The sequence below is a fragment of the Ovis canadensis genome, chromosome 9 (assembly GCF_042477335.2).
Source record: "Ovis canadensis isolate MfBH-ARS-UI-01 breed Bighorn chromosome 9, ARS-UI_OviCan_v2, whole genome shotgun sequence".
In the NCBI taxonomy this organism is placed as follows: Eukaryota; Metazoa; Chordata; class Mammalia; order Artiodactyla; family Bovidae; genus Ovis; species Ovis canadensis.
Genome location: NC_091253.1, coordinates 71,875,372 through 71,899,592, shown reverse-complemented (window position 1 = coordinate 71,899,592; position 24,221 = coordinate 71,875,372). Strand labels below are relative to the sequence as shown.

At 37.5% G+C, this 24,221-nt stretch overlaps 1 protein-coding gene across 4 annotated transcripts in view; it reads right to left on the bottom strand.

Annotated features, from left to right (window-relative positions):
- The window catches only part of TRPS1 (transcriptional repressor GATA binding 1), a 276,051-nt gene that overhangs the window by 199,778 nt on the left and 52,052 nt on the right, over positions 1 to 24,221 (bottom strand). For all 4 annotated transcript variants that reach the window (XM_069600369.1, XM_069600365.1, XM_069600368.1 and 1 more), the window contains 2 exons: positions 21,179 to 22,104; positions 6,232 to 7,358 (listed from right to left, as the gene is read on the bottom strand). In XM_069600369.1, the coding sequence (XP_069456470.1) occupies positions 6,232 to 7,358; positions 21,179 to 22,102 (2,051 nt within the window). In that variant the 5' untranslated portion in view covers positions 22,103 to 22,104. The remainder of the gene's footprint in view (positions 1 to 6,231; positions 7,359 to 21,178; positions 22,105 to 24,221) is intronic.

The window sequence follows — 24,221 nt, the reverse complement described above, 5'->3', positions numbered from 1 at the left end:
TCTTTGCAGTTCATCATATTTTCTCTGTAGTTCTTAATTTTTGCCTTACATATATATTTTTATATTCATATTTTATATATCAGTAATTAATATATCTTGCTGATGAACTGAACCTCTTCTCATTGGTAATGACTTATCCCACATACGCTTTTTAAGAGTCTAAACTGTATGAGATTAATAAAGCTACCTCAAGTTTTATTTGGTCTGTATTTGCTCCTATAACTTGGTACATTTTGTTCTTTCCAACTCTCAGCCTTATGCTTTAAGTGTGTAACCTATACAGAGCTTTAGTTAAATATTCTTTTTTAATATGTCTGATAATATTTTTAAGTGGAAAGTTTAATCCCACAGGTTCAAGATATTTGATATATGGACTTTTTTACCATCTTTTTAAAAAAATTCTATTTGTCCACTTTTCCCCATGTATCCTCTTTTGCCATTAAAAAAAGATTGAATTTGATGGGTGTTCTCTATTTTGTTGTCCATTTTGCTCCTCTAGAGCTTTGGAAGTCATGTACTCATCTCCTACTCTTTCCTTTGTTGCTGTTATTTAGTTGTTAAGTCCTGTCCAACTATTTTATGACACCATGAACTGCAGCCCACTAGGCTCCTCCGTCCATGAAATTCTTCATGCAAGAATACTAGAGCAAGTTGCCATTTCCTTCTCCAAAGGATCGTCCCTACCCAAGGATCAAACCCACATAGCCTGCATTGGGAGGCAGATTCTTGACCTCTGAGCCACCAGGAAAGCCCACTCTTTCACTAGTTATCCCTAAAACTAATAAAATATGCATAACAAAATTCTAACTCCAGACAATTCAAGCACCTTAGAACACCCTACTTCTGATCACTCTCCCTGCAAATTAACATAATAGTGTTGCCCAATATCTCAGTCCACTCCTTTATAATTGCATAAATTAGGCATGCTATGGTTGTTAAATATAATTATTCACCGTTCCCTGGTCTTCGTTTATGTGAAAATGTCTTTTCTCTTAGTTTTGGAAGATAGTTTTGACAAGTAGACAACACTAGGTAGACTTTTTTTTTTCCCCTTCAAAACTGTGAACAGTATTCTCTCTTCTGGTTTCCACTATTGCTGATAAAAATCTGCTATTAACCAAAAACTGTTTTCTGAATAGTTGAGCTGTTGTTTCTCTTTAACTGCTCTAAGGAATCTCTCTGCCTTGGCATTATAATTTTTACTCCAACAGTCTATGACTGAATTTATTTGCATACAGATAGTCCTCCACTTATGATGACTTGACTTACAATCTTTCAACCTTTTAGGATGGTGCAAAAGCCAAAAGCATTCAGTACAAACTGTACTTTGCATTTTTAATTTGGATCTTTTCCTGGGGTGTTGATACACAGGATTTGTGATACAATGGTGCTGGGCTCAGCAGGGTGCCCCAGCTCCCAGTCATTCATGTGACCATGAGAAAAACAACCAATGAAGTTACAACCGTTCTGGACCCAACCATTCTTTATTTTCACTTTCAATACAATAGTCAATGAATTACATAAATTATTCATCATTTCATTATAAAACAGGCTTTATACTGGGCTTCCCAGGTGGTTCAGTGGTAAAGAATCCACCTGCCAATGCAGGCAACACAGGATCAAACCCTGGGTTGGGAAGATCCCCAGGAGAAGGAAATGGCAACCCACTCCAGTATTCTTCCATGGGAAATACTCCAGTATTCTTCCCATGGGCAGAGGAGCCTGGTGGGCTAGAGTTCATGGGGTTCCAAAGTGTCAGACACAGTTTAGCGACTCAACAACAACAAAACCCATCAAAAGTCAAGAAAAGCTACATATCTACATAGTATATGGTATCCTACTTTGTATCTGTATTTTATGTTTTTCATTGCTTCCCTGGTGGCTCAGAGATTAAAGCATCTGCCTCCAATGAGGGAGACCCAGGTTCGATCCCTGGGTCGGGAAGATCCCTTGGAGAAGGAAATGGCAACCCACTCCAGTATTCTTGCCTGGAGAATCCCATGGATGGAGAAGCCTAGTAGGTTACAGTCCACGGGGTTGCAAAGAGTCGGACACGACTGAGTGACTTCACCTCACCTTATGTTTTTCATCAGTGTTAAAAACTCTTCTGCCATTATCTCCACAAATATTGATTGCCTATCTTCCATTTGATATTATTTTCTTCTGGGACTGTAATTAGATTCATGTTAGAACATCTTTTATTTTCATATCTTAATAACCACCACTGATATTTTCCATCCCTCTCCCCTCCTTTAAAGTATTCTGGCTAATACCTCCAGATTTAACTTTTGATTAACTCAACTGCTCTCATTCATTTGCCGATCTGTTACTTCTCCTATGCATATGATTTAAACTTCAGTAATTATAGTGTTCATTCATCATGTTTCTTTTTTTAACATTCCTGGCTATTTATAGTTTCATGTAGCTTGATCAATTTATAAGTGTAATTTTCATTTATTTAAACACTCATTAATTATTATTTTCTCAATGAAAACTGTTGATTGGAAGTTTCTGGGTATCTAAAGCTATTATTTGCATTTTCTACAGATTTCACATGTAGCATTTATAGCCTTGCCTGTATAGTGACCTGTTCTAATGGGGAGCTCATATGAGGTTTACCTTGGGCCATCCAAAACATGGAGGTGTAAACTGGAGTATCTTGCTAGAAACAAATTTTTGTATACCTCTGACAGGACTCAAGAAGAAGGTAGTAATATGGAATCACATTAGTCACCTTCATGATGCCAGCTTACAGTGAAACCCTTGAACTCAACACCCTCTCTCTGCCAGTGATCGCAGGCTTAGTCTCAATATGACTGCAATGTCAATGTCAGTATTTGCCCTCTGTACAAACTTGCATTGCCTGTTTGCTCGCCCCAGACTGGGTTTAGCTCCCTTTTGGTGAAGGGGAGAAAAGAAAATTTCAGAAACTTCTCCTAATTCATGAAAGTCTAACATGTCACTAAGAAGTATGTTTTATCTGGTGTAATTGCTTTGTACGGATATATTCCTCCTATAACACCAAAAGCATTAAATTATAACACTGAAAATTCTGAAGAAGAAAATAAGTCAGTTAGAGAATGGGCAGGCTGGTTAATGAAATAATATATAAAAAAAGAAATGGAGTATGAGAAACAAATTCAAAGAGTGGAACATAACAACTTTGTCATGATGTGAAGTATGGGAGATCATAAGTAAATATAAAACATAAAGAAAGGCAAATTGGTCAAATTTCACTTACTAACTGGATAATGTTGGAAGTTCAACTCAGATTAAACCTGGTTCTTTGGGAAAAGGCCCGTGGGATGAAATCCTCACTGAGGTTTTTCTCTGATAGCTTTAAATCAACCCTCTTGCTTCTCACCTATAGTTATTTCATAGCTACATCATTTTACACATTGTATAGCTTCCCTCTTATGCTATCTTTTCATTACATTGTAAGCCTTGTATATACAGTACTCAAAAGTCTAGAATATTCCATAGTAATAATAGAATTATGGTAAAATTTTCCCAACATGAATAAAATGAATAAATAAAAATTTAGACTAGAAACTGTCGTGATGCAGTAAACATCTCCTCTTATAGTATCTTCAAAATTGGCATTTTGGGAAAGTGCTTTGATAGCAAATAATGTTTTCAACATTCATGGATTACTTCCTTTTATATCCCTGGAGCCTCCAATGTTCAACTTTCAGTAGAGTTTCTTTATACTTCTTTTTGTTTGTTTTTTCTCTCTTTATACTTCTTACTGAGCTGTGACTCCTGAAACTTAAGTGTCCAAGTTTAGAATATTTCTATAAGAACTCTGACTAGAGATAAACTACTTAGCACCCTAAAGGACCTAGGACCACACAAAGTACATTAGGTTTTAAAAATAAGTGCAAGAGTATTATAATGTTTTAGAGACAAGGAGTGCTAATTTTGTTTTAATCTAATAAAATGCTGAGAGGTTGATTTATATTCAAAATATAGTATCATTTTGTGATTCCTCAGAAGGGTTCCAAGACCATTCAATAATCAAAGATTAAACTAAAACTCACTATGGAGATTTTTACTTATTCATAACTACTGTGAAGGCAAAATCTCACTGGGATTTCCTCTATTTAAATACTCAGTGAGTACCCATCACTCCGCTGGGCACTACGCTAAATCGTGCAGAGACAACAGTGAACAAAACAGAGACTAGTCTCTGGAGCTCACTTTCATTACTGAATATTAACTAAACCCAGATTATTCAATAATATTTTTATTCATATTTTATTTCTTAAGAGATTTTTGTCTGTTTAACTAAAACATGGAATCTCTATTTTTCCAGCCAAGTTTTCAAGCAGTGGCCTCACCTTCCTCAAAAAAAGTGACTCATTCAAGGGATCAGGTATCTACATATATCTGAGTGTGTGTTTGTGTGTATATTAACTAATATCTTCATGATTTAAAAAAGCCTCCTCCTTAAAAAAAAAAAACAATAAACAATGAGTTACCTAATTTTTGTATCGCTTAAGCAATGTATATGCACAGTATGTATACTAACAGAGCTGGGAAGAAAGTTAACGTCTGCCTGCCCCAGAAATAAATTAGCATGCAGCTAACATCAAAAGAGCCAAAAACACTCACTGCAAGTGTGAACACATATTTGATTGCAGGACTGTGTCTTTCCCAGGGCTGACCTTATAAATTAAACAGTGTAAATCTGAAGGAAGTGTTTTCTGAACATTTAGATTCACTGTGAACATTAGGATGCTCTTCAAATTAACATCTAACATTATTAGCCTATTGTTGGACATAAACTGCTTCATTACTGGTGACTGAGAAAACATACATACACCAGTATGAACACAGAACTTATAAAAGAATGAGGCAAGAACACTGGAGTGGGTTGCCATTTCCTTCTCCAATGCATGAAAGTGAAAAATGAAAGTGAAGTTGCTCAGTCATGTCCGACTCTTAGCGACCCCATGGACTGCAGCCCACCAGGCTCCTCCATCCATGGGATTTTCCAGGCAAGAGTACTGGAGTGGGTTGCCATTGCCTTCTCTGAAAAGAATGAGAGGAACTATTCAAAATCTCGGGATGTGAACATTTAAATAACTAGATTTTTTTAACTAGGATATTGAATCTGCATATGGAAAAGCTCTTGAAAATAGTAAATAAAGCTCTTTACTTTGATGCTTAGAAGCACAATAACAAGAAAATGCACTATACTATCTGAATGCACTATACTACAAAGATTTTGTGGAACTAATTCCTACTTATAACCCAGTCTCAGTTTAAATGCCCCTTCCTAGAGGAGACATTTCCTCCTTTACCATATTGGGATATATTGTCACTATATCCAAATGCACAGTGGTCTCCACTTCCATCTTTTCTGAAACTCTTCACTCTTACAATGAGCTGCTAAGATCTTCCCTACTAAACCATAAGTTTCATAAGGGTACCATCTATGTTTCTCTTTTCCTTTTTATAATCAATGTCTTGGCAATATGCATATTTTTGGAGTAAGTTAAGCAATCAATACATAAATAAAGACATAAATTCTAAGTCATCTCTAGAAAGCATGAAAGAATAATTGGAAAAGTTAATGTCTACAATGAGAACAGGATGAAGGGAGAAGGGAAACATTAATACACCCTACATCTATTTAAGAATCCGAAACACTTAAGCAGCTTTACTCATTCAGAGTGTAGAGAAACCCAATTCTCACCTTCAGACTACCGTCTGTATGCAAAACAAGGATGTCACTTAATTTTTTTTAAGCTAGAAGAATGTCTGATTTCATTTGAAAAGCAAAATAAGCAATATGTTCTCAAGTGAATTGTTTCCCAGCTGGAACAGAGAATAGAAAGTATTATGGTAGCATCTTTCATCTGGAAGCTGCTTCATGAAAAATCATGGGATATGGGGTCACACTTAGCAAGGGCAAAGAAACAAAATTGTGGTAAACCCATCAGCATTATCAGCATCACTGTGAATTTTAAAATATATTCAGTAGCTGGTATAAAACAGGTATGAAACAGAAGTCTAAACAGTCTGAAATAAGTGACCCAATTAAAATCTAGGGTTATCATGTCTAGCAATATGAAATCTTCAGTTTCTATGATTTTATAGAACACAATCTTGTTCTATAACTTCCCCCGGTCACCACAATCATTCCCTACAATTCTTGGGTCAGCCCTCTGGATAACTTCTATCATTTTCTCCTGACTATGTCATCCCCTCCAACCCATGGCTTACCTGTAGTGTCGGGAAATCTCTTCTTCCACCTGGGTGATGAAATCACATTTGGTACATGAGTGTTCTTTGCTCTCCTTGACAGCCGGCTGCCCGTCTGGTCCTTGCAGGTGACTGCCTTCTTGCTTGACATCCGATGCCTGGGACTCGTGCGCGCTCTCATAATGAAAGAGGAGCACATCCACGTCGGGGGTGGAGAACGAGCACTGGTGGCACTGGTGCTTGACTCGCGAGCTTCCGGCCGCCCCAGGAGACAAGTGCAAAAGCAAGAGCGCACAGTGGGAACAATTGCTTTTTCTACAAGCGAAGGGATAAGTAATTTCTCCAAGGTGCTTTTCTGGGCTGCAAAGGCCTCTGGGACAGAATGGACAGTGTTTAATGGTACACTTATGAATGTTGTGGAGCTGTTGATAATGGCGAAGAAGTGGCCCCACCACAATGACGTCGGGGCCATGGCTCTTGGAATATCGAAAGTCACAGAACTGACAGTTGTAGCTCGTGACCATATTATCCTCTGCTCCCTTGCTGGAGAAGTCCTTCTTCTTCACCCCACCAGAGCCCTTGTCTGCCTTGGTCATTGGCTCCCCTTCGGCGCTTTTGGCTAGATCGTTCTGATTAATGACAGAGCCCCTGGAAAGCTTATCATTCAATTCTGGATTAAGGCCGCCTGACTGCGCTCCACCATGCTGCTTCCCGTAATGTTCCAGCAACTTCAGTGAGCTCGAGGACTCACAGCTGAAGCTACAAAACTTACACCAGTAGTAACTGGTGGCCTCTGTACCATTTTGTCTTGAGTCAAGGGGCTTGATGGGCACTGAGTAACCAACGGGTGTGTCATCTACCGCCTTGACTGTGATCTTGTCCTGCCATTTGCCCAGGTCTCCAGCATCACCAGACCGGACTGCTGGGATGGATTTGTTAGAGTTTTTCTCTGAAGGTTTTGCACCCTCAGAGGAGGGGAGAGAAGCTTTTATTTTGTTCGGGTGAGTCTGAAGAAAATGTTGTTCTAGTTCTGTTGATGAGTTGCCCATGTAAGTGAAATTGCAGAATTTACAGCGGAAATACTTGGTGTTTCCTTGGCAATCTGGGGTCTTCCGGCCGATGCCAATGAATGTTCCACCTGAAGTGACCTGGCAGAGAAGACATGGATGTTACTTTAAAGGTATCATTAATTCAGTGTTCTCTGTAGGCGGGTGGAGGCGACACTGCTAGGTATTCTACATCAAAAAATACAATAGTGCTTCTGCTTATTATGAAATCACTTGAATAATTAGAGCCAAAGAAATTCACTCTTCATTACTCAATAGCCACTCTCTGAGAAGCTCATTATGCTAAACATTTTTGGCCAAAGTATCAGATGAAGGTAAGTAATAAGAGTACTATAATGAACTCAAAGGATTTAATAATATATGCTTTTAAACAAAAGACTAAGAAGATGACTTTCAATTAGAGGTTTTAAGACTGCCTCCTTCAAATCCCACAGAAGCATCCAAATCACTGGGGATTTCTTGTCACAAAGCTAAGGGTTGCTGTCAAAACCAGAGGCAATTGCTCAGAGATTACTCAATGCAGGCGCCCTCCAAGGAAATCCTGTGTTCAGTTCCTATGGCAATGAGGCTGCAAAGATGAAGTCTATCTTTCGGGTAAAATAAAAGTGCTAAATGACCACACAAAATGGTTCATGGATAAAGCCCAAGTACGCAGTTAGACTGAAAGTAAAATGAAATCGCTGGACTTGAAATCTTGGTGAAGGAGGACTAAGGTAAGGAATTTAATAAAATGTTTCCCAATCTAGAACAAATAAAATGAAGAAAAGCTTCATGAGCCTTATTTGATGAAAGCTCTGTCTCAGAGCAAAGACTCAGCTGCTCTGATGAGCTGGTTATGGGGACAGTCAAGGACTAAAATAAAATAATTCCACCATAAAAATCACAACAGCTTGGTTTCCTATCCAAAATTAAAAAAAAATGTATATAGTGCTAGGGCAACCACAGCCTTCAAAGGGCATTTTATATAAAACTTTTCTCTGGGTACACCATATCAGGCGGCTCAACTGAGTGCCAGCACCCAGCAGTCAAAATTCATGGTTTGAAGGAGTTTTGACAGAACTGGTCCAAAGGGGGAGAAATTTCCTTTTTTAACAATCAGGGGAATTTTTAAAAATTTTCCAGCAACCAGATGTAACAGATTAAGCACGTGGCATAATTGTGTTCTTCCTTCTTTCACAGCTGCTCAAAAATGACATGTGTGATCACTGCTCATATCCAATTCACTCCATGAGAAAAAGTCTCAAGCATCTCAAAATCATTTAAAAGATTCTACTTAACATGCAAATAATATTCCTTTAGGACATTGAGAGACATGGCTGTACACTACTGCACAGGACCAAGACAGAAGTCCATTCTGCCACTTAAAGAGGGGTGTGACCTGGATAGAATGACTTAACCTCTCTGATCAACAGCTGCCTCCGTGGGGGCAACCTTTAAACTTACTTCCAATATTACAGTTTGAGAAGATGTGCATGAACACACCAACGGCTCAACATTTACTGTACATTAAGATAATAAATTACAAAGGACTCCCACAGTCCTTAATCGAAGATGACAATGTTTCACTTTAGACAATGTCTAAATTTACCACAGCAAACCCCCAGATTGCAGTCTGTTGACAGCAGAGCATCATCTAATCGGAAGGGCAAGACTGGGGGCACCCTCCCAGGCAGCAATCTGACAATTAATCACTGGTGTAAAAGATGTCGAGGCCAGACCACACAAGATAAGTCTAATCACCACTCTAACTAGCATTTTAGAAACCAAAGCAAATAAAACTTGCAGTGAAATGTAATGCATAACACTGTAAAATTCCTCCATTTTCTAATTCACTAGAAATTAGAAGAACCTTGCTTTCAAAAACAAAATGAAACCTTTCAATGGCATGCCACCTACTCAGGTACTTAGTTCAGAAACTTCAACTTGAATCAAAAGGCACAAATTCAAAATTATTCCCATCTTCTCTAATGTAGGCAAAGAAAACCAGCGTAGAAGCTCTAAAGATGGAAATATGCTTCTCCGAGCTACCATGTTTCTTCAGAGTTGCCGAGTTTCCCTAACAGAAAATGTTTTGAACTATTGCTTGTAGAACAAGGATTCCTGAGAAACCACGACACATCATCACTATTTCTTTGATTTTGCAATCTTCAAGCCTCATGTTTCATGTCCACACTGCAAGGGCTGAGCAAAGAGCTCATACAGTGTTAAGAAAGCCCTAAAGTTAAGATTTTGAAATGAATTAAAATGACTATGAAGCATCACAATATCTCTTTCAGTAATTGACATCAACTTTAAGAGTCAGAAAATCCATGCTAAGAAAGACTGAACAGGACATTTCATACCAAAAACTGCCAGTTAAACTTTTTGGTCTGGAATTAATTAAACTACTGTGAAAAGTGTATTAAATTTTTTGAGTTGGTAGTGGCTATCTGTCTAAACAGTGTGCAGCTATGCTCAGTTGCTTCAGTCGGGTCAGACTCTTTGTGACCCTATGGACTATAGCCCACCAGGCTCCTCTGTCCCTGGGATTCTCCAGGTGAAAATACTGGAGTGGGTTGCCATGCCTTACTCCAGGGGATCGTCCCAATCCAGGGATCAAACCTGTGTCCCCTGCATGGCAGGTGGATTCTATAAGTATTTAGCTACTGAGCGAGCTCTGTTTTTTAGGATGCTTTTAATGGTTATATACTTTATGCTAAAAACTGCCTTCATATTATTCACTGTCCTTCAAACAACCAATAACACAAGGATCTCATTTAATGAAAAGAACAACAATACTGACATATATGGATTATCTATTTGCCTTCCTGGTAAACAGTATTTAATCACATTAGTATTACATATTATTAAAAGTTAATACACTATTGGAATTACATATCCTATATATTAAAAAGTCAACTTTAGTAAACATAATTACTCAGTGTTCTATTTCTTTTCTCTTTCAAAAAGAAGATTTTAAGGCTACATCTGTGGCCATTTTTATACATTATAAGAGATGTGGCCAAATATGACTGATGTATATCATTTAACTGTCATTTGGAAATAAAATATAATTTCTTATTTTAGGACACCATACTTAAGACTATCAACCATGTCCATTTAATTTCATGATTCACAAATGTTGACTTAAAACAACTCTTTTCTAGATTAAACCCAAATACACAGCAAGAACAGTTAATGCAAAATCAATGTTTTGCAGCAAAAGTTTATTTAATCTTATTGCCAGGAAACAGCACCTACACTTTCAGAGAATTATTTTCAACTTTCCAAGCGGTTGAACCCAGCCATTGTGATAGAAAACGGCTTATTCCCTAGCTATGACTATACTAAAAACAGATCACAGCAGAATAAAGAGTATAAACTTTAATGTTTCTTCTTTTGCTAACCAGAACTCTAATAAGAATCCATTAATCTGGCAATGCCTTAGATACAGATATCCACATTTTAAAATTCCTTTTAAACTGCAAATTCTGTTTGGGCCAAAACTGACACCTTATCTCTCTAATAGAGATCAGAAGTAAACAAACTAGACCACACCTCTGTTTTTAAATTACCTATATTGAGGACTTCCCTGGAGGCTCAGTGGAAAAGAATCTGCTGGCCAACGCAGGAGACCCAGGTGTGATCCCTGATCTGGGAAGCTCCCACATACCTTGGTGCAACTAAGCCTGGGCACCACTACTGAAGCCTGCATGCCCTAGAGACCCCGCCCAGAAACGAGAGACGTCACTGCCAAGAGAAGCGTGAGCACCACAACTAGAGAGTGGCCCTGTTCACTGCAACTGGAGGAAAGCCACTGCAGGAACAAAGGCTCAGTGCAGGCAGAACTAAATTAGTTAATTAATTACTTAAAAGCTCTTAAAAATATATATTTTATGATAAAAATTTATAGAGAAAATATTTATTCATTTGTGTTTATCTTTACTTGCATTTGTTTCCTCTCAAGGGAAGTCTCAAGACAAATTCTGTGAAAAGACACATTATTTAACCTTCTGGAATCTCAGTTTCCTCATCTTTAAGGGTAGAAAGAATACCGTACGCCTTGCCACTTTTTAGGATTATTATGAGGATCAAGTGATAGAATGCACTTGAAAGTTATTTGCAAAGTCTAGATCAGTCTAGAATTCTTTGAGCTGATGGGAATGTTCTGTAGTTGTCTACGCTGTTGAACATGGCAGGCACTAGTCACATGTGGTTATTAAGCACTTGAAACGGTGCTAGTGCAAATAAAGAACTGATTTTTTTTTTAATTTAAGTTGTTTTAATGACTCTTTCATAAATTTAATTAACTGAAATGTAAATAGCCACATGTAGCTGGTGAATACCATGTCAGACAGCACACTCTACAGTACTATTCACATGAATGAAACTATTATTTAATAAAATGAACTATCTCATGAATTTCCCAGCCACTTGAAATGACTAAACAGAAGGGGAAGTAGTTAAGTCAAACTCAAATACTTGTCACTGCTAGTATTCTTAACTGTAAACAGAGAAGCTCAATTCTGTTGTTACTAAGCTAATGTTTTCATTTACATTCCTTTTCGGACCGGACCGAATGAATGGCATCTCATTCATCTTTGGAAGTAAGCAGGAGAAGGACACCCTTTGCTTGAATGAATGAACTAGTTACCAGAGATATGAAATCTCCCACCTACTTGGGATATGGGGGCTATAGTAACTCATAGCCTTATTGTCATTAACTCAACATGACAAATGGGCTTCTTTAAACAATGAGACAAATTGCATCTTTCACCCAAAACAAACGGATTATGGAGCCATTCACTTGTGAATCAGAGTTATACAGAACCACCCAAGATACCTGTTAAGGCATGAAAAGGAACAGATTTTCTTATAAGCTGTTTTTTACTGATGGAGGACTATGACATCTTTTTATTCTATTTTAACCTCAGTTCTAAAAACTCTTCCTTCCATGTAGTTTGTTCCACATCTTTCATTTATAATTTATCTACATATGGCTTTTCACAAAATTGTTTCACTACAGAAATTAAAAATATAAAAGGTTGGCTTTTTTTCAAGGTCTTTAACCTCAATTTAGTTCTTTCCTTCTAATAATATGGAACAAAAACTAGTAAGAATGGTATCTAAAAGAATATGTCAAAGGGAAGGATCTTTTAAAGCCTCAGAACTCTTTAAAATGACACTTTAGTAAATGTACTTATTTTCAATGGAACAAAAAGAGTTGTTTGAACTAAATACAAACTTCCTCAGATGTGGTTCATTTTCAAGTACTATAATTGATAGCAACAGAAACAATTAGGAGGGTACTAATTTAAAAGGACTTGAGGTTACTGGTTGATCATCAAAAAAGTAAATTCTTGACAATAAAAAGTTAAGTTGTTAAAAATCACTGTTAAAATACTAAACTCACAAATAATGTAAAGAAATCTGTCAGGGCCCATCGTGGCTGAAAATAACTAAATTCAGGATCAAAGCACTAATCTACATTGGGGGTGTTTCTGTGTTGTACAGTGCTTCAAAAAAACACTGCAGAATATAGAGTGTGCTTCAATGATGTATCTTTGATGGAAATTAAATATTTAAAATTTCAATAATAAACATAATTAAATGGCAATCAGCTCAGTCTCATGTTATCATATATCACATATATATGATATATAATCATATATATATATAGCCAGAATAAATCCCATAAACAACCTTGTCATTTGGATTTACAAAAGCCAACTATTTGGGCAGGCGGGGCGGGGAGTGGATCCGTAACTTAAATTGGTAGAAGGGGCAAATATAAGGGTAAAATACTGCCCATTCTTAATTATCTACATTTTTATAATAAATTTTTTCGATTACAGTAATAAACAGTCTATCTCAAACTGGTTTTCTCATTTTACTCAGCATAATATCAATTTAATTTTCTATGGTTATTTGGTTTTGGAGAGACAGAAAACCAGTAAACCTTCAAGTCAGTCTCACTAATTTAGAAGATAATCTCTTAGGAGAAAATATGCAAAAGAAAACTGAAAATGCAGTGTAAGTGGATGATAAGGCTGAGTCCATTATCCATAACACTCCTCTCCTGCATCTGATTTGCCATCACTGCTGGCTCAGAATGGAGATAAATATTAATTGCGTTTGTTCTAAAGAGGGTCTTAATGGGAAATGAGAGCTGAATCACTGTGGAACATCCTTCCTTCAGGGAATGGTGATTCGTGGCATGCCTACTACATGCCAAGCACTGAAAAGACTCAAAGAAATGACAAAATCCCAAACCCCCAACAGTCTGCATTTCAGTGCAGAAAACTCCCAGCTAAATAAATGACAACAGTAGAATATGTACTTCTGCTCAAGATGTACCGCGTTCCATGATCACACAGAGGAAAAGCACCTAACTTACCCTGACTGGTCTGCAAAGGTTTCTGAAAGGAGGTGACAACTGAGCTATGGACAGATGAGTTGGCATTTGGGGTGAGACTCAAAGGTGATCTCAGACAGGCCTTTCAGGTACAGGAAACAAAATGAGTAAAACATAAATGAGGATGATACAGTGCAGGCTGCTCTCAGGAAACATGGAGGAATTTGGGGGCTGAGAGAGAATTTGGAAAAGTGATGTCATGATGGAGAGTCTACATTGAATTATACAAGTATATTTAAAATAATGTTTAATAAAAATTTATGGAAAATTTAATTATGCAAGTATAATTTAAATAATTAGCTTTTTAGACTCTACAAAACACAAGAAGACTGAGAGGTGGAATTTTTAAAGATTACAGAAAGGAAGGAAGGGAGGGAGGGGAGAAGGAAGGGTATGAGAAGAGATGGAGGAAAGGAAGGACAGAGAAAGAGGAAGGAAAGAGGGAAAAGAACAGAAAGAAACAGGAAAAGGAGAGGAGAGGAGGAGGTAGGAGTTGAGCAGGGAAAGGACCAGAAGGAAACAGAATGAGAAAGAAAATAAGCGAAGAAACCATTAAGAATGTGCTAAGAAAACAGGGTGGAGCCGGGGAAGGAATAAAGAAGAAAGACAGGACAAATCGTTCCATTGTTTGGAGAGATACAAATCAGGAAGACACCCAAGGCAACTGACATTTCCAGCCTGACTTGAAAATAGGAACCTAGAAAAAAAGGACAGGAACACAAAGTTGTTTCAGGAAAACAGCTAACAACTTTACTTCTACACGTGTTGACTTTGAGATGCCAGATGGAATATTGAGGTGGAGCTATTGGAAAAGACTCTGATGCTGGGAGGGATTGGGGGCAGGAGGAGAAGGGGATGACAGAGGATGAGATGGCTGGATGGCATCACCAACTCGATGGATGTGAGTCTGAGTGAACGGGAGTTGGTGATGGACAGGGAGGCCTGGCGTGCTGCAACTCACAGGGTCGCAAAGAGTCGGACACAACTGAGCGACTGAACTGAACTGAACTGACCTGCCCATCAGCTGGAAAAACAGGTCTTAGAATAAGCTACTGTTTATTATAAGATTCCCAATATGTTACTGGACACATGAAAGAATGCATGTGCTCTTTGATATCAACAGGTCATCTAAATATTAAAGGAGCAATGCTGGACAAGTAGAATTCCTAAGTTCCTCATGGTAGCCCCAACTTACTTTGCTTTTAGGAGCCAGACACTTCACACAGCTCTGAGCACGTGATGGGGAATGACACAAATTAGACATGCTAAGGGCATTCTGAACGTCTCTGCCTCCACACCCATTCCTATACTTACTTGTAGGCAAAGAATAAAACCTAATTACACAACTTTAAAAACATATGGAAACTGGATGCATCTCCTTAACATTGAATCTTCATAGAAAAACCAACCTAAATTGTGCCTCATAACCAGAAGAGGGGAATACAACTCTGAGATCATCTTTTAACTCATAAATTCCTAAAAATAAGTCCTTCAAACAAGAGGAATATGAAGTATATCAAATACATGGACAAAGTGTCCCTAAATATGGGGATAAAAGACTGCATCCTTAATTGATGAAATCAAAATTTGGCCCTTACGCACTCTATCAGAAGTATTTTCTGTAGCCAAAGTACCAGTGAAAATGAATCACAGTAATTGAAAAAGACATATCAGCAAAACTCATTACCTTTTCAATGATTTCAACTATAAGCTGCTAAGTCGCTTCAGTCGTGTCCGACTCTATGCGACCCCATAGACGGCAGCCCACCAGGCTCCCCCTTCCCTGGGATCCTCCAGGCAAGAACACTGGAGTGGGTTGCCATTTCCTTCTCCAAGCTAGTAAGTTCAAATAAAGCAGCATCACACTACAGAGACTGGATAAGAGACCATCACAAAGTCCCCAAATTCAAAGTCTCGCAAAATCGCTGAAGTCCCCAAATTCAATGTGACTAGAGAATATGAATCAAACAGATCTAGTGTACCATCTTATATCTCCTCCCTTGGCCTGTTTGCTTTTCTGGTTGGAGTAAACTCAGTCTTACAGTTGAGAAGGCCTTATATCACAGTGGTTGTGAAGATAGTTTTCTGTAGCCTATTTACCCTGGTTTACAACCCACTGACCCACTTCCACAACTCTGTGAACCTGGGCAGGTTACTTTCCTCTATGCTTACTCCCTCCTTTTCTAAAACGGACATAATGGTAGTGTCAACCTCAAGGGCTTTTATGAAGATGAGTTATTTAATAAATGTACAGAGCTTAGGTCTATATGCAAACATAAGAATCCCTTAATAAATGCTAGCTATTATTAGGACTAAAGCCAAAATTGGGGGAAAAAACAGGACATACATGTAGTTTTGATTATATAAGCTAAAAAATAAAAGAAGGATTGGTCAAATTTAAAGTAATACAGAAAAATAAATTTTACATTTGATTTTGAATTAAAATTAAACAAGGTCTTCTTCGATATTCTGAACATGCTTATTAACACTGACTTTAAGCTTCAGAATCCTATCATGAAGAATTCAAGAGGTCTACGGGCTAATGATTCTCAGAAACAGACTCCATAAAGGAAATCAGAAAATGAAAGAGAACTGCTCTCCTTCTCCCAACTTTCCTGGGGTTAGTACACTCCATATGTGTCTGTGTCTCCAACAGCTGTGTATATGCTGTAATGACAATGTCCCAAGAAACAAAAACACTGAATAATCTGCTGACTTGATATGGCTAGCAGAACATGCCATTTGGGGATAAAATTTTTATTAAGAGTTGAATAATGCTAAATTGGATTGAATGTACAGATAGCCATGATTCCTTCTTCTAAACATTCTGCCTAGAGAGGAATACAAATAGTCAAGAAAGTGATACATGTTCTCCAAACGACAGCAAATAAACTGAAAATCCAAGAAGGGTTGACATTTATCAGGCTGACCCTCCTGTAACAAAGCCCAATGGAGATTTAACCATCATGCAGGTAAAAGGATTAGTGAAAATGGTCAAACTATTCTATTCCACCCGGGTGGCTACATTATCCAGCTCAGTTATCTTCATGATGAAAATAACCTGGTAAATGCCAGAACTTTGCTTCCGCTTTGCTTTTACGGCCTTAGGTTGAGCATATGTTTTATTTTGCACACTTTATCACTTGTTAAAGAGACACAGTCCTGAAAAATAAGTATGGCGTCACAGACCAAACACTCTGTACTCTAGAGAGAATCTGAAGTGATTCAAGTCTCATTCACCAGTTTTTGTTTTTTTTTAAATGCAACTGTCCTCAACTCAGAAAAACAAAGCAAGAGAACCTCCTAAGCTCCACAACTTCCCTCTTGCTCCAGATCAAAGGAAACAGAAGGAAAATAAATAAATATTTGGAGGTTAAAATTCAAGAAAAGTCAAAATCAACCAAAATGAGATGAATGTTCTCTGGATTTTTCTTTTTTCCCCAGGCCAAACTGTAATCCCCTGTTCAAAGGAGTGTATGGGAACATGTTAAGAACCTTATAAAGCTCATAGAGTTAAATATGTTGAAAATACAAATACAAAAGATGACTTCCTAGCTTGAAAATCTGTTCTTCTTGCTTCTAGCATGACATACTGTGCAACTCTGCTAAAAATATATTTATAAAACAGAAACGCAGTGCTCCTAGCTCAAACACAAGACAGTCACTGAGATTCTTCTGCTAACCTTAAAAATTTCTTTCAGGGTTAAAATGAATTTAGAGCTGGCATCCTGTAGCTCCCTTCTTAGAGGCCTGAATAATGCAGAATAACAGGGAAGGTTTCCTAATATGTAAAGGCAACATACACATCATGAGCATTTATAAACTTGAGCTAGCTTAAACACTTTCCCGTGGGAAGCACAACTTGACAAGACTCCGACTTTTATAACCTGATCTGAGGGCTAAGAGCTCCCCCATAAAGATGACGCAAACACCCTAATGCACCACACATTAAGCCCCAATGAAACAGTAACATCCGTGTTTAACAACTCAGGCCTCCACTCAGCAATGGTTTAAATACAAGCATAATAAAGCAGATTAAAAAGAAAGAGGCTGTAATTACTTTTAGAAGAGCTCAATCTCTTCTCCTATTATTGGTGAGCCTTAAAGGCTGAACACAGGTAGCAAAAATTACATAAAGGGTTGCATCCATCATGTTGCATCCATTATTTTTAAAAATTTAAGCATAGTAATTGATAAAACATGCAGGGGAAATTTAAAAATTGAGAAAATAACATCCTGGTATATCTTTCCTTGTTTCTTCTTGGAAAAGATCAATATTTTTCTTCTGATTTCAGGGCTGGGTATGGTACCTCACGGTGTGGGAGGGGCGGGGGGGCAAGAGGGATCTGAATTCAACAGGCTCAGAAATGCCTGTCCTGATTTTATGATGAACCTTTGAAATGATGTCCATTATCTGGCTGGAGATTTTTCGATTATGAAGGAGAAAAAGACATCCTTATTTGACATTTTTTTTTTTTTTTACAAATCTGTAATTCTTTGACTTTATGATGTATAATAAAATTTACACAGAAGTGGAAACGGTCAGTTACAAACATGTCCAAACTTCAATTATTAAAGCCAAATAGATGTCAAATAATCTGAATTTGAAACTAGAAATCTTCAAATTTGTTTCACTTATATCTTTTCCCCCCAACCCTATATATCATGCCTGCACTCAGGTCAGTTCAAATTATTTAAAACCATTCATGTCAAACCAAAATATAGATCAAAGCCACAGAGTTCTTAAGCCCTCTATTTTTGGCTTCTGTTCCTTTTTTCCCTGGCCTAAAATGTCATAAATCTCTCATTAACCACCAACTGTCCCGAATGTTAAAAAAAAAAGTTAATTGAAAAAGATGAGTGAATTGCTCATCTATTACTTCAACTGGCTTAAATTACAGATTAACTTTGATAATTCCTGGAGTGAAATGACTATTTCTCTGTAATCCTCGTATTTACCAACATCTTTCTATCAGAATACACACAAGCCATTAATTTGCTATCAATTTCTGACAAAACTGCATTAAAGAAATTCTACAGTCAGCATTTTACTTCCTACAGCTTTTAGTCTCCACACAGTTCACATGCCAAGGAAAGAACCTCTCAAATGGCATTTCAGCAACACAAACATATGTGGATGAAAAGGAGGGGGCGGAATTCAGATGTGCTTTTATTCAATCTGTGCATATAGGGAAGCTATCTGATATTTATTTCAGCATAAAAATATTAATAAGTTATTTATCTTCAGACATGTTTCTACATCAACATCTGGTGTGTGTATGAAGTATTCAAGATTAGCATTTGGCCTAAAGTACATTCAGTGGCCTTTTCCCAAACTGAAGAAAGTTAACTCTCTTTAGGCTGGTTTCTCTCTCCAATCATTGCTTCAAAAGAATCATCCACTTTTTCCATAGATCGCTGTTTCCAATTTTTAACCATATTATTTCTCTTTGGGAGGGAAAAAAAAATGATTTTAACAAGATTATCTCCTTGAATGTGATGATCTACCATTTCTGTCTTCTTTACTGGGCGCTGCCGCAAGGATTTAGGAGACAGCAGAGTCTAGGATCAGCTGTTTTATTTCTAGTTCTATTAGTTCAAACTCAGATAGCTCCCACATCTGTTTTATTTCTAAAATCACTGCCCAGGAAAAGTGTCCAGCTCATTCTACCCAAACATAAACTTTACTATAAATAACTAGGAACCTAACAAATAACTGTTTGGGGGAAATGGAAGTGTGTTTAAAAATCTAAATTCTTCCAAACTATAGGCCCTTAGTAATCTTGGTTTCAGAGCCTTCCTGACAGCCAGGATCAGCTTTCCTTAGAAGTTGTCCCCAGAGTGAACAAACTAAAACTCTGACCGGAAATCCAGGTATTAACATCATATTCCTCACTAATTGTAAAACACCATTTCACATACTAACATTATTCACTTCTAACCCTTTTATCTAAGACACGTATTTGCTTTCCAATCACAGTTTGACAGCAAAGTGTATCTGACATAAGACAGTGAAATGATCTTTAATAAGACAGCAGTTCAAAGCATGTAGCTTTCATGCATAATAACTATGTTGGCTTAATTTGCTACGCCACAGAAATCATTCTATTTGTGGAAATTCACAAAGTAAGATGGAATTTTTAAGAGAGCTTTCCAAAGATGAAACTGGATTTTTTATATCTTCTTTATTTCTCCCTTAAAGTGATAAGACTGCCATTCTGACATTTTTAAAGGACGTGGAAATTTCTCTTCTGATCCCTCTTACGAGCATTGCAAAATATATTCACTACCTGTTATATATAACCTCTTCTCCTGCCTTTCTTAATTGGCACTAGGTCAAAAGAGAGGTCTAGAACAAATGTGGTATAACTACTGAGTTGATAAAAATAACTGATATTTTCAGGGATTGAGGAGGTCAAACACAGTGTGATGCGATTTCATTAGTTCTCTGGTACTTCTTCTAATCACTCCTGAAGAAGGTTAACATTAAACCTAATATGTTTTGAAATCCCTGGCCTAATAATACAATAAAAATCTACAGACTGTAACAGAAACTAATACACTTTCTCAAGCTGATCATCAGTGTCAACTATACTAAAATTGCTAAAATGAAATGAATACATTACTTAAGCGTCCGTTCTGCATTTCATTCTATTTCAAATGGTGGATTTTTTTTTTTTCATCTCACATATGCCATAAACTAATACAGAGGGCAGATTAAAAAGGTATGCCATTGGGAGGGAGGTTCATGTTTGGGAACGCATGTAAGAATTAAAGATTTTAAAATTTAAAAAATAAAAAACTAAAAAAAAAAAAGTAGAAATCTAAATTACTACTAAATGCTTTCATAAATTGCCATTTTCCTTAAATACAAGAAGGAATGCTTTACTGGTCCACACCAAGGTCATTCTGGTGTCCCTAGTACTTACAATCACATTGACTTCTTTCTGAATCAATGTAAAATTTTATTTCCAAAGTTTCATTTGCAATTATGTTGCTTTTCAGTAGTACCTCTCTGCACCCACCAGTGTGACCCAATTCTGGTCCAGTTCAGCGTAAAATCAAATCCTCATCCAAGACACAGGAAAGACTCTCCTTGAAGGAAAGACTCTCCTTGAAGGGAACACTATAGCCAATTTTTATAATCTAAAACTAGAACAAAGCATGAATTACTATCATGTCGAACCATAAAGATTAGTGCCATTTTTGGAAGACTCTGAAAACATCAAATTACCATGAAATATGTTCAGAAATACGAAGCCTAGCTAATTCCATGAAAAGACTTTTCCCAGCCTAATAGAAATGTTGGGATTAGCTTCCATGATGAGAGGCTAAAGATAACTCTTAAACACACATTTGGATCAAACAAATGTGTCTGTCTCTTCTGCCTCATCAAGCAGGCTACCCCTTCGATATTGGAAGCTTGACTTTAACATGCATGTAAGATTTCACATTTCATCACTGATAACTTTCCCTGTACAAAGAGATCACAATACAAAGCACAAACCTGTACATCATAGGTCCCGTTTAGTAAAACAGGCCTTGAGGAACTGATATCCTGCAACACACCAGAAAGCACAGATCGGTTGACTTTCTGGAAGTCTTTGGAATGGCTGAACTGCACCATGTTATGAAGGGCCAAGATTTTGCTGTCCAGCTCAGCATCCTGCCTGGTGCGGTTATGCAGTCCTAAGTGATACTTTCGGAAGTGCTTAATCAGATCTGTGGGGTCGTTGCCATAGTAACCATATCCACAGATATTGCATTTAAAGTCCTGAAGCTCTGGAGACAGAGGTGCCGGGTCTGGGTTGTCATTAACCAGTACGTCGGTTTTCGATTTATGCAGTCTGACACCCCCATCTGAAGGCACTTGTGGGTTTTTTGAGGCCACTGAAACTGGGCTTGAGCCTTGACAATTGGCTTGACCACTCTGCGCTTGCCCTGTTTCCTCTGTAGCCTTCGGTGACATCTTCTGATCTTCCTTCATCTCCAATGAGTCCCCTGATGGGGTGCAGGCCATATCTTGAGGGTCATCTGCCTCTGCTCTTTGAGGAGACTTCAAGGGCTCACAGACTCCCCCAGCAGCTGGAGATGAGAAAGCCAACATATTTCTCTCTGTCACCTCATCATGTGAATAGGAGGGAAGGTTTCCTCCCTTACTAGGGCTTTCATAATTAAAGCCAGCCTTCTCACTCAGGACTGAGCTTTTCAAGTCCTTCTTGCTGCTAGAAGATGGATTCTGGACATGCAAGCTATGTTCCTCCTTATTATTCAGTTCCGTAGCATCACTCTGATCCGTATTTTCTGACATCTGATCTGCAGAAAATTCTTTCTTTCCAGGTCCCTTGCTTTCTGTACCGACAGGCTCCAGGGTCTGACCCTCGCCTTCACTAGCAATGTTTCTCAGAGGGGGGTTCTTTTTCCGGACCATATCTGTAAAAACACAAGGGAAAGGAAGATACAGGGTTATTTGAAATTTGCAAGCATGTAATCTAATCGAGAACAATTTCCTTACTCTATTCAAGGTTTTTTAAGGCACAGAACAAAAAATTGTCTCTAGGAAAAAAAATCAGTTTTAAAAATAGCATAAAAGTGAAACTGAAGCCAACAATTTACATTTAGAATTATTTTTGTCACAAAGGGTGGCTCATTTATTACTTTAAAATGGTTTCATGAATATCAAGGTATTAACTATTATTACTAGCTCTATCCTTCCTATAAGTTAATCTTGCCTGGCAATTACATTTTTTGCTCAGTTTCTTTCTTCAGTTAGAGTTGATAGATAAATGTGTCTATATTTATCCATGTTATATACTATGTGTAATATGTACACATGTTATGTTTATAGAGTATATATAGTTGTTTATGTTTACAGAATATATATTTTGTGTTTATTTATATGATATGTATATGTGTATATAAACAACTATAAAATGAAACTCGATACTGTTAGACACCGTGCAACCAAGATATAAATATAGTTTTAACCAAAATATCCTCAGTCAAAAGACAGAAAGAGCATGTTATAAACAAAGTGAAAAATGACTCTTTACTTTTAGGAATGGAGGATAACAAACGTTTCATCTCTACCCTACCAATAAATTATGTTAAGCCCTCTTTTGAGGGGGCTTGCCTGAAAGAAGGGGGACCTGGTACACATCAAAGTGACCAGGCTAGGCTTTGCTAGTACTCCATCCAGCATGATGGAAACCTACTTAAGGTTTCCAGGCACAGTGTAGTGGAAACAATACCAATCCCACCATTAGGAACACAATGGAAATTGACAATTGACTTCAGTTGAACCATGTGACATTGTCATTCTGGCAAACTGTTAGCAGTTGCCTCTGGTACACCTTCACATGCTAGCTCAACTGTGCCTTTAGGGTCCACAGAAGAAAACTGAGGGGAGTCTAATGAATCAGAACTCTAAGGGAGTTATCTCTAAGGAGCTAAGAAACAAATTGTATCCTGTCGATAAAAGAATGCAGCAACAAAGCCTTGTGGAGAACTGATGTTCATGGCCTGTGTTCCTTAATCCTCCAACCAAACAACTGAAACGACTCTGTACACATCACCCCAACTGTCTCTCAGAAAAATTCACCTGTAGACCAATAAACCAAGCCTTCTTTACTAGCTGACACTACCACAAGGGCAGATTTAAGACAGTTACATCATGATTATCCAAAATGTCCTCTACTGGAGAATCCAAATCAACAGCACATTCTAGTTGTTCTCATGTATAATATTTCTCTCAAGTGCTGAAGAACCACACTGGCTTTGGATATGCGGGTAAATCTTTGCTTGTGAAAAGCTGCTTATGCAAAATTTTTTTCACTAGATAGAATAAGGAATTGGTTAGAAGGTAAAAATTCACTTTCTTGAATAATGTCACAAATAGTATAACTGTACTTAAGAGAATACACTGCTTTTCTTATATGCCAGAAAAATCAGTCATCAAATATCCATAGACTCTCTCACACAGAACAATAACAACCAAAAAGAAAACACCTACTTATAGGATGAAAGGCTGCAGTTTCAAGGGAAGGTGATAGTCATGAACCATGTAAGCCAGCCTGGCACGGGGACAGGGGATGGAGTGTGGTCTTTACCTTGGTGTCACTATCACTAGCTCCTAAAGTTAACTAAGCCATGTAACCATCATTTAAAAAAAAAATGGAACACTGGTTAAATAATTTATCTTATAACATTTGCATTTTAATGTCTCATTTGTTGATGTTAACATTTTAGGAGACTTCTATTTTTCTGTCAGAAGAGACAGTGCTTGGGAACTTGTACCAATGAATGGAAGACTGGAAGGCAGTTTCACTGGTAGTCAACAAAGGGAAAACTAAGAAGGAAAGAAAAAAAAGAGAATAAAAGGGAAGCTTGAGAAATAAGCTAGGGCCTAAAATACAAGAGTTTGAGTAAAAAATATACTGCTTTAACTTGACCTACAGAAAAGGAAATCAGAATTTACAGAGTATCAGCCATTCCTACATACAAAAATGTGATGACATCACGCCTTTCCCTCCAGAATTTCCTGTTTGTTT